The 13,955-nt window shown below is 36.7% G+C and overlaps 1 protein-coding gene across 1 annotated transcript in view; it reads left to right on the top strand.

Annotated features, from left to right (window-relative positions):
• The window catches only part of EFR3B (EFR3 homolog B), a 2,101,782-nt gene that overhangs the window by 1,144,342 nt on the left and 943,485 nt on the right, over window positions 1-13,955 (top strand). The window contains exon 5 of the mRNA XM_044062396.1: window positions 10,363-10,484. Coding sequence (XP_043918331.1) covers window positions 10,363-10,484 — 122 coding nt within the window. The remainder of the gene's footprint in view (window positions 1-10,362; window positions 10,485-13,955) is intronic.

The following is a 13,955-nucleotide window of genomic DNA, read 5'->3' on the forward strand; positions in this document are numbered from 1 at the left end:
GTGCTATTACCATTCACACTTCTTTCACAACACAGTCTAAATTTCACAGTCACAGGGTTTATATGATCATAAGTAAATACTAGATTATTACTAGGTTCATATATATAATGCCCCCCTTCAGATCATCAAAATTTAAAAAAACTTGACTTTCATATGGCTGAGACCATATGATCGAACTTTTAAAAGTTCCAGCAGTCAGAACAGAGATGTCCATACAGTGCGGAATGGAAAGACTTACCTTTTCTGTACTTTTCTGTAATGTAGTACGATCTCATAGTTAGTATATTTAAATAGCTGGGGTGTGGGGGGTGCAGAGTGGCTTGCCCCCTGCTAGAAATGTTTAGTTTTTTTTTTTTTGTTTTACTTTTTTTTAAGATGTTCAAACTTTTAAATGTTCGATCATATGGTCTCAGCCATATGAAAGTTGATCATTTGAAAGTTTGATCATATAAAGTAAACTCATGTATATATATATATATATATATATATATATATATATATATATATATATATATATATATATATATATGTGTATGTATATGTGTGTATATATATATATATATATATATATATATATATATATATATATATATATATATATATATATATATATATATATATATATATATATATATATATATATATATATATATATCTTACAGGTTTCATATGATCATAAGTAAATACTAGACTATTACAAGCTTAGTAAATACCAGAGGTCAGAATCAAACCCTGTAACTTATATTTATGAGTTTAGACCATTAAGGCAACCCCACCACTAATCCATAAAAAAGGAGACTCTACTGAGACTTGAACTGGGATTGCTGGTGTCAGAGTCCATAGCACTAACCATTACAACATGGAACTACTTTTCATCATTTTGCCTAACTGCAGATCATTGTATACGTTCCGTCTATATTACTCCGCTTGATGATTATTTATTCATAAATATAAAGAGACCTCAGCTTTGTACTCAAATACAGCATAAAAATAATCCCAAAAAAGTCTGGTCCTCCATTGACCAACTATTACAGGCAGGCTCTCAAAGCAACCCATCCCCTGACCCACACAAAGCCTCTGATGAAGTTGACACCCTCTTCAATTCCTACTTCATTAACACCATAGCTAACCTAACCACCACCATTATTACAGTTAACACTACTACCACCAAGACAAATGATGACCAAATCATGCCAGAAAACAATCCTACCCTCGACTTCAACCTAAAATTCTTTCACATACCCACCGTCACAGTAAAAAACTTTTACTTAAGATAAAATCCTGTACTCTGGCCCCTGACAATCTACCCACACACTTCCTGCAGCTAGGTGCAAACTCTATAGCTTATCCCATCAGCATACTCATTAACAGATCAATTAAAGACTCCCTTGTCCCAGACATCTGGAAAAAAGCATTCATTCTCCCATTACACAAAGGTGGCACCAACACAGACACCACAAACGTTCAGCCCATAGCAATTCTCTCACCCCTCTCTAAAATACTAGAAAAATTCATCCATGTCCAACTCTTCAACCACCTGCTTGAAAACCAGATTCTTTCACCCACTCAGTGTGGTTTCAGACCAGGACACAGCACCACTACTGCCCTCCTCTCCTTCCTTGATACAGTTAACCAGGCATGGGATTCTGGCAAAATTGCTTCTCTTTTCCTCAATGTCTCCAAAGCTTTTGATACCATTTCCCATACCAGCCTCCTCTCTAAACTATCCACCCTCCACATTTCCCCACCTACCCTACAATGGTTCAATAGCTATCTCTTCAATATGCAACAATCCACCAAATGGCAACAATCTTACTCTCCCCTCATCAGTACTTCCACAGGGGTACCCCAAGGCTCCACACTTGGTCCTCTCTTATTTAGTATCTTTATTAAACACTTTCACTCCACTCTCCCACAGTGCTCAGTAATCCAGTAGGCTGGTGACTCTACAATAATATGCAATGCAATTTCCAGCTCTGAACTCCAGCAAATCACCCAGAATGTCATCACCTCTAATGAAACTTGGATGCTTAACAATCATCTTGCCCTAAATCAGAAAAAAATAAACTAGTACCTTTTACCCCTAAGAAAACCACTTCCCTAGATTAAAAAAAAAAAAATCACACACTAAACTACTAGGCATTATTATAGACAAAATCCTTAACTTTGACTTACACATAAACAATAATATCAGAAAAACACACCAAACGCTTGGATGCTCTATAGGCACCAACACTTTTTTAGCCTCTCTACTAGACAGACCCTTGCAACCGCCTTTTTATTACCTTCTCTCCTTCGTTTCTCCCCTCTCCTCACTAATAACCAAAATTCTACAAAATCCAAACTTGATATGTGCTACAACAGAATAACCAAATTTGCCACCAAAGCCAAATTCTCATCCCAGCACTGTAACTCACTGAAACAATTAGGATTGCTGGAACTCCCCCACCATCTCTCATTCACCCAACTAACTACAGCACACAAAATAATCTACAGACCCACAGACTGTCCTGCTGTCTCGACACTACTTGATAAATACCAACCCAGCAGGCAACTAAGATCTGAAAATCATCTACTTCTAAAAGTAGAAAAGCCCACCTTACCTGCTGGTCAACTCCTCTACTCCTTCACCATCGCCAAACCATAGAACTCACTTCTACCTTGTATAAGAAACACAGGCAGCACCACCACCTTCAAACAAATAGTGCAAAATCATCTCAACTCTTCCTGTTCTATGTACCTGCTTTATAACCTAACCTCTTCCTTCTCCTTATATGATAACTAAACTCCTGTGCTTTTTGCTACTGCTGACTGATGATATTTTCTCCATAATTATTATTTTTTCATCACTTGTTGATACTAGTCCAGTAATGCTGATTAATAAATCTTTGTTTATACCTCTCTGATTGAATTCATCTGGCAACCAACTAAATTCCTGCTTTTATGTATATATATATATATATATATATATATATATATATATATGTTCTGTAGATATTACTGTAATCAGACCAGCTAAATTTTTGCTTTTATTTATATATTATACATATATTACTATAATCAAAGCAACTAAATGCCTGGTTTTATATATATATATTCTGTATATATTACTGTAATCACTATGTGTAACAATGTTTCTACTTCTGTACCAATTAATGTGTAATTTTTTCTGCAGCTATGTTCTTGTTGGAGCTTTTCTCTCCGGGCCTCCACTGAAAATGGGCTCTTTTAGGCCCAGTGGACTTTCCCGGTAAATAAATGCAATAAGTAAATAATAAATAAATAAATAAACAATGCAAATGTAAATCATTGAAGAGTTGTTATGTGACTGAGAATGTAACCTTAAGAAAAAAAGTGGTAGAATTTTTAGATATAGCTGGAATGATTTGTGCACAAACAGTCCATGTAAGCAGGCCCACTATCTAGGATGGGATTACAACATATATGAGATCATGGAAGGGGAATGGATAATACAGACATGCTCATAAACATAGATGTGAAATGTGGTTATAGGGAAGATCTACAGTTACAGCATTGACAGTCTCTCTCTATTACATTTTTCAGAAGTCTGGCACAACAGGTATAGGATGACATAAAATATCTAATAACTGACAAGGGGTTTAGTGCAGTTCATAGGTTCATAGGTAGGTACTAGGCTATCGGCCCAAGGGCCTATGTAAGCCTAGCCAACAAGGTTCCCTAGCTTACGCCACCTAAGAAAGTTATTTTCCTGTGCCACTGTCGAGTAGAGACACAGAAGTGATCCCTGGGGTGTATTTCCTATTTCCCATCCACTCATCAAGATTTTTCTTGAAGAGTGCTAATGAAGAACTTTGCTTGACATAGATGGGTAGCCTGTTCTAGAGTATGGGAAGTCTCTGGGACAGGATTCTATCCCTCCAGCATGTCCTGTTTATTGTGGTGACAAGGTTTAGGTCCCTAGAGCATGTAGCTCAGAGGGACTGGGATTTCTTTAGGTGTAGCATATTCAACAGCTCTGGGTTTGACATAGCTTTATATGTTAGGCAGAGATCACCTCAGTGTAGGCAATATGCTATGGAGTAAAGCTGGAGTTTTTTGAGGCGGTCAGTGTAGGGCATTTGTTTGAGGCTAGTAATCCTCTTTATGAGGTACTTCTGTGGCCTTTCCAGCTGCTGCATATGTCTTGTGAGGTACATTCCAAAAGGGGCGTTTTACTCTATAATGGGTCTAATGAGTGTCGAGTAGAGGGGAACAATGACTTCTTTTTTCCTCGATGAGAACCCTTTTATGATGAGGTGTGCCACGTAGAAGGACTTCCTGACTGCTGTGGCGATGTGACTATCAAAGGATAGACTACTGTCCACATGGGTCCCAAGGTCTCTTATCACACATTCGGTGTTAAGTAGATTGCTGCCTATGTGGTAGTTCATGGGTACAGAGTTTTTACCAAAGGGGATGACACTGCACTTTTTGGCATTGAGCTTGAGGCCATGGCTCTGACACCAGGCATCTGTCTCAGTGAGGCCCTTCTGTAGGATGTCCACATCATTTGGGGACTTGACTATGGCTCCTAGTTTGCAGTCATCTGTGAACTTCATTAGCCAGAGGCCTTCTGTGTTAGCCTGTACTTCAGAGAAGTAGATACCAAACAGGAGAGGTCCCAGGACGGAACCCTGTGGTACTCCACTTGTCACTGTTTTGAGGTCAGATTTGGAGTCTGCAACTTTTACAGTGTGGGTTCTGTCAGTGAGCCAGTTGGCAACCCATCTTGTGACGTAGGGATTTATACCTAGTTTAGTGAGTTTAGCTATAATTACAGAATGGGGGATGGTGTCGAAAGCCTTGGCGAGGTCAAGATAGGCTGTGTGAACCACCTTACTCTCATCTACGGTTTTGGTGACTGCCTCAAAGAAGTCGATCAGGTTCAGCAGGCATGATCTGCCTCTCACAAAACTGAACTTGGTGGGATCCAGAGTTTGGAGATTACCAATGTCTTTGTTTATGAGTTCCATGATGATATGTTCCATGGCCTTGCAGACCAGGCTTGTCAGGCTAATAGGTCGATAGTTCCCTGGATAAGTGGTGGCGCCCCCTTTGTGGAGTGGGATAACTGTTGCTGTGCGCCATTCAGTGGGCACAAAGCCTGATGCAAGGCTATTATTGAACATGTTGCTTAAGTGGGGAGCCAGTTCGTTCTGAAGTTCATATAAAACGCAGCCTGGGATGTTGTCTGGTCCCATGGATGCTGTGTTTATGTTTGAGAATGTTAGGAATAGTGTGGTATCCAGACCAGAATGGAATTTAAAATCTCCAAGAATAGTAAGGTGACGTATGAAGGACCTAGCGTTATGAGATCTCTGGAGATCCATTCACTTGGACAACAATGGTTTTACATTTACCTTCTCTCATCTAACACTATCCATTTTGATTACTAGTTAGTCTCTGCAGAACTGATTAAGTGCTTCCAAGTTGTAGATTCCTGACTCACTGACCATGCTGCAGTGTCCCTAGAGTTGTTACTTAGTGTAAGATGGCACAAAAGGAAATTCCTGGAGGATGGAACCTCTCATATTAAAGATACTTAAACATAGAGAACAAGTTATAACTGCAGTTGCTCACTTTTGTTACCTGAATCCATCTCACTCAATGCCTGCTATGATATGGTGGGAATTGTTGAAATTATAGTTGCAAAATTTACACAGAGAAGCACAAGTTCAGCTTTATAAGTAAATGGAAACATAATTTGCTGAGAAAGGGAGTTTTGTTGAGGAGTTATAAGATAATATGTCAGAACCAAGCTCAAATGCAAATCACAGGTTAATTAATATGGGTCTATATTATATTGGTGAAATGGCATTACAGTGAATGCCATTTCGATGACACATATAGAGCAAAATCCCAAAATGGCGAAAGCTCAGGTCAATGATTTCTTTCCTAGGGAAAAAAAGTCACTTGGCCTGAGCCGTGACATTGTTTTTACCCCACTGTAGTGCGATCTTGGACTTGGTATATTTAGGTAGGGGGGTGTGGGAGTCACAGAACCCACATTGGCGGGTGTGGGGTGCAAAGCCCCCCAGTTTGAAATGTTTTTACTGGTGCATTGTGTCTTGTTAGTCTACCAATTTTTTTCCCTAGGAAAAAATATCGGTGACCTGGGGTTTCAGTGTTTTGGGATTTCGCTCTATATTTGTCGTCGAAATGGCATTCGCTGTAATGCTATTTCAACAATATAATATAGACCCAATTAATACAAGTATCAACATATCAGACTTTATAGCGTGCTATAAGGAAGAAACCATTTTTGCTTAGAAAGGATTGCAGTGAGAGTTTGGGAGTAAATGAACCATTTAGGGGAAATTGGTGTTTAGGTTAAAACAAGGGAAGTGCCAAACTAATATGTTGGCTATTCTGTCTGGTGCTGGTAAAACTAAATAAAGAACTTTTAAGGATATTAGTGAAGCATTTGCAACATATTATAGTGTAGTATTGTGAGAAAAGACAAAGGATACAAAGTGGATGGCCACAACAGCAATGTTTTTGTCCACTGTGGTCTCCCTGTCCTGTTGCCTCTTCTGAGGGATTCATTGGGCGCCCCCACTTCTAAGTAAAAGCACACATTTACACTTACTCTGATAGGAAAAGCACCAGACCAGTTGGCTTAAATGCTGAGCTTTCTCATCTTTTAAGAGACACCATAGCAATCCCACTGCTACAATGTTTTGAACCATAGGAGAGTAAAAGGCTGAGGTTGTTTTGGGAAGATGAAGTGTGCATCACATAGCACTGATGACGACTTATTTTATATAAGAGTGAGGAATGTCATAGAGCTGGCCCTGCACATAATGGTTCATTTTGAAAAGGTCTTTTTTACAATTTAGTGGGAATTTGTATGGAAGACGTGTAATGCAGTAGGATTCCCAAAGGTTTTTATATAAGCAGTTAAAGCATTATATACGATGCTACAAGCTCATATTTGTAATGAATAGATCACAGCCTAATAGACTGTTAAATTATACAGAGATGTACGCAGGCTGGTTGATTTATGGGGCTGTAACAAAAATGCTACTTTTTGTTGATAAATGTCATTCTAACAAGGAATCCTTAGTCAGATGTTCTGATAGTAACAAATGCCTTAGATCAGTATACCATGATAGAAGGCTTTTTGGCTAACAAGGATAAAGCAGAAATCTTTCTGGCTAATGCAGCAGTAAGAAACATGCAAGCTGAAAGGTGGCTGACCTTACATTAAGTGGTCGGCTTCAAAACCAAGATAGCCTCCATTAGAAGACAGGTAATTTGACAGGGATCGACATTTGAAGGTTGTGGAATAAGATGTGTGTGTTAATATAGCTGGAAAAAGTTAAGGTTTTCACTACTGGGAAGAATAGTGTCAGTCTAAATATTTGCTGCTTAATCAGTTTACTCTTTTACAGAATGGTCACCTATTTCCTGAAAAAAAACTCTTAAGAGAGATCAGCAAATTATTGTCACAGTTTATTCTAGACAGTAAAAGAAGACGGTTCAAGTATGTATTGTGTAATTCCCCTTCAAAGTTGGGTTTCAGAGTATCAGAATTGGGCACCTGTGCAAGTGCCTTTGTACTAAGCCAAGGTCTCACATTAAATCAAATAATCCTTTGTTTTGGCCATGGCTAGACTGTAAAATTGCTGACACCCAATGGACAATAAGCTGGTGTAGAATAGTCGACTGACCTATATGAAGGATGGTATAACCTATCAATTACATTCACAAGCCTAAAGTGGTTGTACAAGGTTCTGAAGAAGGATAATGTTTGGGGGTCTGCTTTCAAATTACGGAGATACCTGACACATATGTTAGATCAGGGAATTCTGAAAGACAATAGTTGTGGAGAGAAATGAGTTGACTGACCATCCAATATGAGCCAAGAAATACACTGGAGAAAAAGGATTAGCTTCTTTTCATTGCTTGAAGGATCAGTCGTGTCTGACCAAGAGTGAACATTGCAGATTTTTGAGTATAAGGCATACTATAATGTGATCCAATTTAGCAAGGTCCATAGCTTATACACATTTCCCATTCCTGCAAAATATATATATATATATATATATATATATATATATATATATATATATATATATATATATATAGACGAAACTTTAAAAATCTCGAATGCTCATTTGAGCATAAATGCAGGAAATCTAAATTGCTATTGTTGGGGCTGTGCCCTCCCCACCCACATCCCCCGCCAATTATATATTCCAACTTTGAGATTGCACTATCAATGGCAATTACGAAGAATGGAATTTTTGACTTCTAAGTCATTCGACATTTTGTTTTTTTGTTGATCCAATAGGGACCGTATATATATATATATATATATATATATATATATATATATATATATATACATACATATATATGTATATACATATATATATGTGTGTGTGTATAGTGTATAGTATTGTTGTAGAATGCCCCAGTATAGTTCAAGTCAACGTTTTACAAAGAGTTGTCCGTAGCAGTCAACAAATAAGCAAAGCAGGATTTTCACATAATCCACTCTCAGCTAACTGGTGGTCAGAAAACCACTTCAGCCTATCAGTTTAAAAAGACAAGAGTAGAGAAGAAGAATGTATTTATGTGGATATTTTCTTATTCTTTTTAATCACTAATGGATATTAGGCCACGGTTGTGCAGCAGTTAACGTTGTTGCCTCACAGCAAGAGGTTTTCCAGTTCGTTTCTCGGCTGGAGCACCTTCTGTGTGGAGTCTGCATGTCCTCCCCGCAGTCAAGTGACATTTAAAGACATGCATGTAGGTGCGTGCATAAATGGGTGTGCCTTCTTTGAAGGTTGGGTGTCGGGCTGGCACCTCAGCACCGTAAAAATCCACTGCCAATCATTAGCAGACCGGAGTTCCACTGTGGTGACCCCTAACCGGGAAAAGCCGAAAGACATTAGTTTAGTTTGTAATCACTATTGGATAGCAGTAATGAGCACAGATTAGTATCAGTTCAATAACCACATATGCATTATGTACCAGTCAACAAGCGATACTTTATCTAAGTTTTCTATTTGTTTGAGAGCAATGGAACTACAGGAGGGGCTTGCAACATTAAAGTTAAAATGTGCTTTTATAACTTTAACTTGCAGTTTGAGTTTGCTCTTTGGTGGAACTCATCAATATATGGCCTGGTCTTGAGACAATGTCTACTTTAAGCAGCTGCAGTTTATAGCATGTATATGGCCTTAAAATGAAAACATCCCCATTAAGCTTCATATTGATGATACTGATGATTATAGGCCTCCTTACAAAACACACACACACACACACACGCACACACACACACACACACACACACACACACACACACACACACACACGCACACACGCACACACACACACACACACACACACACACACACACACACACACACACACACACACACACACACACACACGCACACACGCACACACACACACACACACACACACACACACACACACACACACACACACACACACACACGCACACAACTTCTCATATAGTGCTGATATACTGTTAGCATTTATATATGTGTATTCATGTACAACTGTAAGTTGCCCTTGTGCAGTACAGTCTGTGATAGGTGATGGAACAGAACAGTAGTTCCTTGATGCAATAGTCTTATTTAAGAAACAAAAGAAATGTCCTTTTTAATTGGATATCATTGAACACCACAAGAACTTAAGCTCAGACATGGGTAAATCATGTTTAACCATGGCTGGCTTTCTTTGGTCACATTGGCTTCACATTCTTGACCAAACTACACCAGCTGTGGAGTAACTCCACATTACTACACATGAGTATAAATTACTGCTTTAAACATAATTTAGGGTTGTCTAGTTATTATCTATTGTAAATCATATATTTAAGAGTCAGTTATAAGATCAATAGGAAACTACAGAGGGCATTACTATGATAAATTGTCTAACATTCAAATACATTTAACAGTACTTGGATATTTCTCAGGTCTTTCTATATACCGTGTGGTTATGTCATTATAAAGCACATCTTGTTGCAAAGTGTTGCCAGAAGCAGTCAACAAATAAGCAGAGCAGGATTTTCACATAATCCACTCACAGCATGCAAGTAAAACCAGTAGATTTCAATCCTTACCCACTATTAACGTTAATAGTATGCAGAGATGACCATGCTTCACCAAGTCTGTATGTAGTAACATTGATTTAGTATGATTTATAAACCTAAACATTAGTGATTGCCTTCCACTTTGCACAGCCAGCATGCGTATCAGACATAAATAGATTTGCCAGTTAGCATAATTTTGTAGTACTATATTAATATTTGTTCATTACAGGGTATTTTCAATGTATGTGTTTTTGTGAATTTTGTCTTAGTTTGTGAAGTTTGCCAATATTGAAGAAGACACAGCTTCCTACCACCGGAGTTATGACTTCTTTGTGTCCCGCTTTAGTGAAATGTGTCATTCAAGTCATGAAGACCCAGAGGAGAGGAGAAGGTTAGTAAATATGCACAAATCAACTAAATGAAAGAGAAAAAAAAATTGAGAAATTAGTGTTCTTGCTACATGTAGAGGAATATAAGCAAACTTTAGTTTGTTAAGCAAGACAGCATTGATGTGTTGATCTGCACCTAAGCAGGAAATAAGGAAGATAGGATGACTGGAAGCTCTAACCTCATACCAGATGTATGCATTCATGTTCTAATAATGACACTGAAATGCATCATGGTGAAGGGGGTTCTGCACTCTTTTGTCAATAAAACCTGTACAGGTAAAGAGCAAATTCATTTTATTTCTGATTACACAGAAGGTAATCAGAAGTTTAGATGTACATTAAAACAACATTAAGGCTTTCTTAAATGCAATTGTTTTAAGTCTGATATGGTATATAATTCACCAGTAATTTTTTTTAGTATAAGTAGTGATTGAAGATATGTTTCTTTAGCTCTTGTCCTTCAAATGGGGAATTAAACCACGGTCACATCTGCCTCACTTAATAGTATTTGAGTTTGATGTTAAGGATCCCATAGTGTTTGCTAAAAGAAGAATATGCAAATTTTGATTTAAATTCAAGTGAGGAAGTTTCTATTTAGGTGTTTTGCATAGAAAATCACATGCAACGAAAATGTAATTAAATACATTTAAATACATTTTGAAATTTTGCAGAAATAAAATAAACAGTTTCCTTATTTAGACGACATTTGGTCACATATCTGTTTATGTGATAATAGAACAACTAATTTCCTTTAGGCTTTTCATTCTGCAGTTTCAATGCTCAGATTTATTTATTGTAAATTGTAAAAATGAACTGACTGCTTGTCTGTTTGAAATATACAATTGTTTAAATGTTTCTCTAGTGGAATATCCAGTTATTCTTGGTATATACACGGATTTGGTTGTATATAGTATGTTAAGCCACCTGTACCCCAGATCATCAATAGAAAAGAATGGAAAGGTGAAAAACTATTTATGTATTTGTGTGTGTGTGGTCATTTATTTGGAATTTCACTTGTCAAAATTACTGTATGTTTTATAATCTCAGGATAGAATGTAATAAAATGTGTTGCCTTATTTCCACATATTTTCTGTTTTGTATTCTTTGTCAGGTTTAAAATGATAATACAATGAGTCATTTATTCCTCAGCTATGAAGTAATGCTTAGATTAGAGGTGTTTAAAGTTAGAAATTAGCTGCAGGAACTCCTCCTCATTCACTTCCTCTGTATATCTGTCAGCGGTATCAAGTTTCTTCTCTACCAGCTACTGGAGCTACTCTTACAAAGATAGTATCGTGAATCATCAAAGACTCAATAGGTTTATAACTTCATGAGAAGGGAGAGAGGGAAAGGCTACAAATACTTTGCTATGTTGGCATTTCCTAGTCCAAAAATATTAAAAGTTGATAGCCAGTTTGATGAAAATTAACAGACAGACAAATTCCTAAAGAAACTATGACTCAGCTTTATCTAAGACCAATATACTATTCCCCAAAGAAACTGAATGGCATAGCAGTACCCTTTAAATGGACTGAGTCCGATTTTGTTCATATATGGCAGTATGGATCATTTTGTTTACAGGAAAACACAGTCCAAGAAGGGGACAATACAAATGATGCAAAAGTATTTTAACCTCTTTTTTCTATTGTTTTATGCAGTTATTGTTTCCTGAAAATGTTTTGGTAGCATTTCAAAAAGAAACATCTTTTTATCATATTTATCTCATTCAGATAAACTGCTAAATAAAAAGTTTTTAAATGATATTTCTTTACAAATGTTACATTGCATTTGACCATTGCAGTTTTGGTTTAAAGGATAAAGTTCTCCAAAATTCAAATACTTAATGTAATTACACAGAGCAGTTAAGTGCCCAATTTCCCAATATATGAAATACTGACCTCTGTCTCCTTCAGTAAAAATTTAGGTAAATATGATTTTTATTTTTAATCCATAACTTAACATTCTTCTTTCAACCACCATCCCACACATCAAATGCATTTAATAAAGTACTTGGTTTCTTCAGAGTAGTCAATGCCTGTACATCCTTGTCATGATGTGATTAATATCCAACACTTCATTAAAAATAATCAGTATTATCACTTTTCTGTGTAACACTTGAGAAAGAGGAGGATAAATGTTTTTACATTAAGCTGCCTTTGAAACAGGATTCATTGCATTTATTTAGTCAAATCTTCTTTCCTTATAATATGGTTCCATTGCTTCTACTGTGAAACCTTAGGTCTAAGGAATTTTTCCCCTTTACCCACAAGGCTGTGTGTGCAGTTCCAAAGTTAGTATGTTTAGAGGGCATTGGGGTATAGCACACACACACACAAGGGTTGTGTGTGTATGTGTGTGTGTATGTGTGTGGGGAGGCTTGTTCCCTGCAAAATGCTTTTGCTTAATGTGGTTTGTGAAGCAAACATTTTCATAATCATCACAACACAATTATTTAACAGTAGGAAGAAACAATATCTTTATATCTGCAATATTTTCTGTTGTTATTGTCACAATTTCTTATTGTGACTCCAATAGAGAAATTATCAGACCATATAATGAAATAGCCTGTTATCTCTGTTACATCTCCAAGAAATTTTGCACAATAGTCAAGGTACTGAAACGAAATTCAGATATCTTTTCACAGAAACCATGAGTTACAACTATATTTTCAAACATAAAAACACACAAATTATAAATCAAATAACCACAAATGCCTCCGTAACTCACAAGGATCTGGTCAAATATTTATAAAACTCTAAAATACTTTATTATGGGTTAAGAGCTTTCGTTCCAACAAACTTTTCATGGAACTTCAACTGCCCGGTCCTTGTGAGTTACAGAGGTGCTTGTGGTTATTTGGTAGACAACTATATTTTGCCAGTATTTGTAGTGTTATACATCATAATGTGTGTATTTTGTTATTAATATCTTAGTTTGTCTGATGGTGTTTTTTTTTTTATTGGCATTATGAAATGCTATCTTTGATTATGCATAAATCAAAGTAGAGGGAAAAGGTAAGCTTTTTATTTAAATTTTTCCCTATTTTCCATATTCTTATGACCTTGAATGTAATAAATTTAAATGTCAGGGGTTTAAAGACAGCACTGCAATAGCTACAGGGTTTAGCTTAGAGTACCACTGTTAAAATGATGAAATGTCTCCTGTGTGATTTTTAGATTTGGAATACTTTGAGTTGCTATTATATTTATATTTACATATTTTGGCTGCGATATTTATTGCCTTGTGTTAAGGATATGTTCTGATTCATTATAACTCATTTGTTCCCTTGCATTTTCATAAATGGATAAAGATCAACAAGTCAAAAAAAAGTTAACTGTTTTCCAGCAGTGTCACTCATTACATTTTAATTTTGTGCACTTTTCCTGGATGATGTACATATTGGAAATGGAGGGCATTTATTCTTGATAGTGTTACTGGGAATTTGTCCATATTTATAAGGTACCCACTGTGTA

The sequence above is a fragment of the Protopterus annectens genome, chromosome 2.part1 (genome assembly GCF_019279795.1).
Source record: "Protopterus annectens isolate FY-2018-M chromosome 2.part1, PAN1.0, whole genome shotgun sequence".
NCBI lineage: Eukaryota > Metazoa > Chordata > Ceratodontiformes > Protopteridae > Protopterus > Protopterus annectens.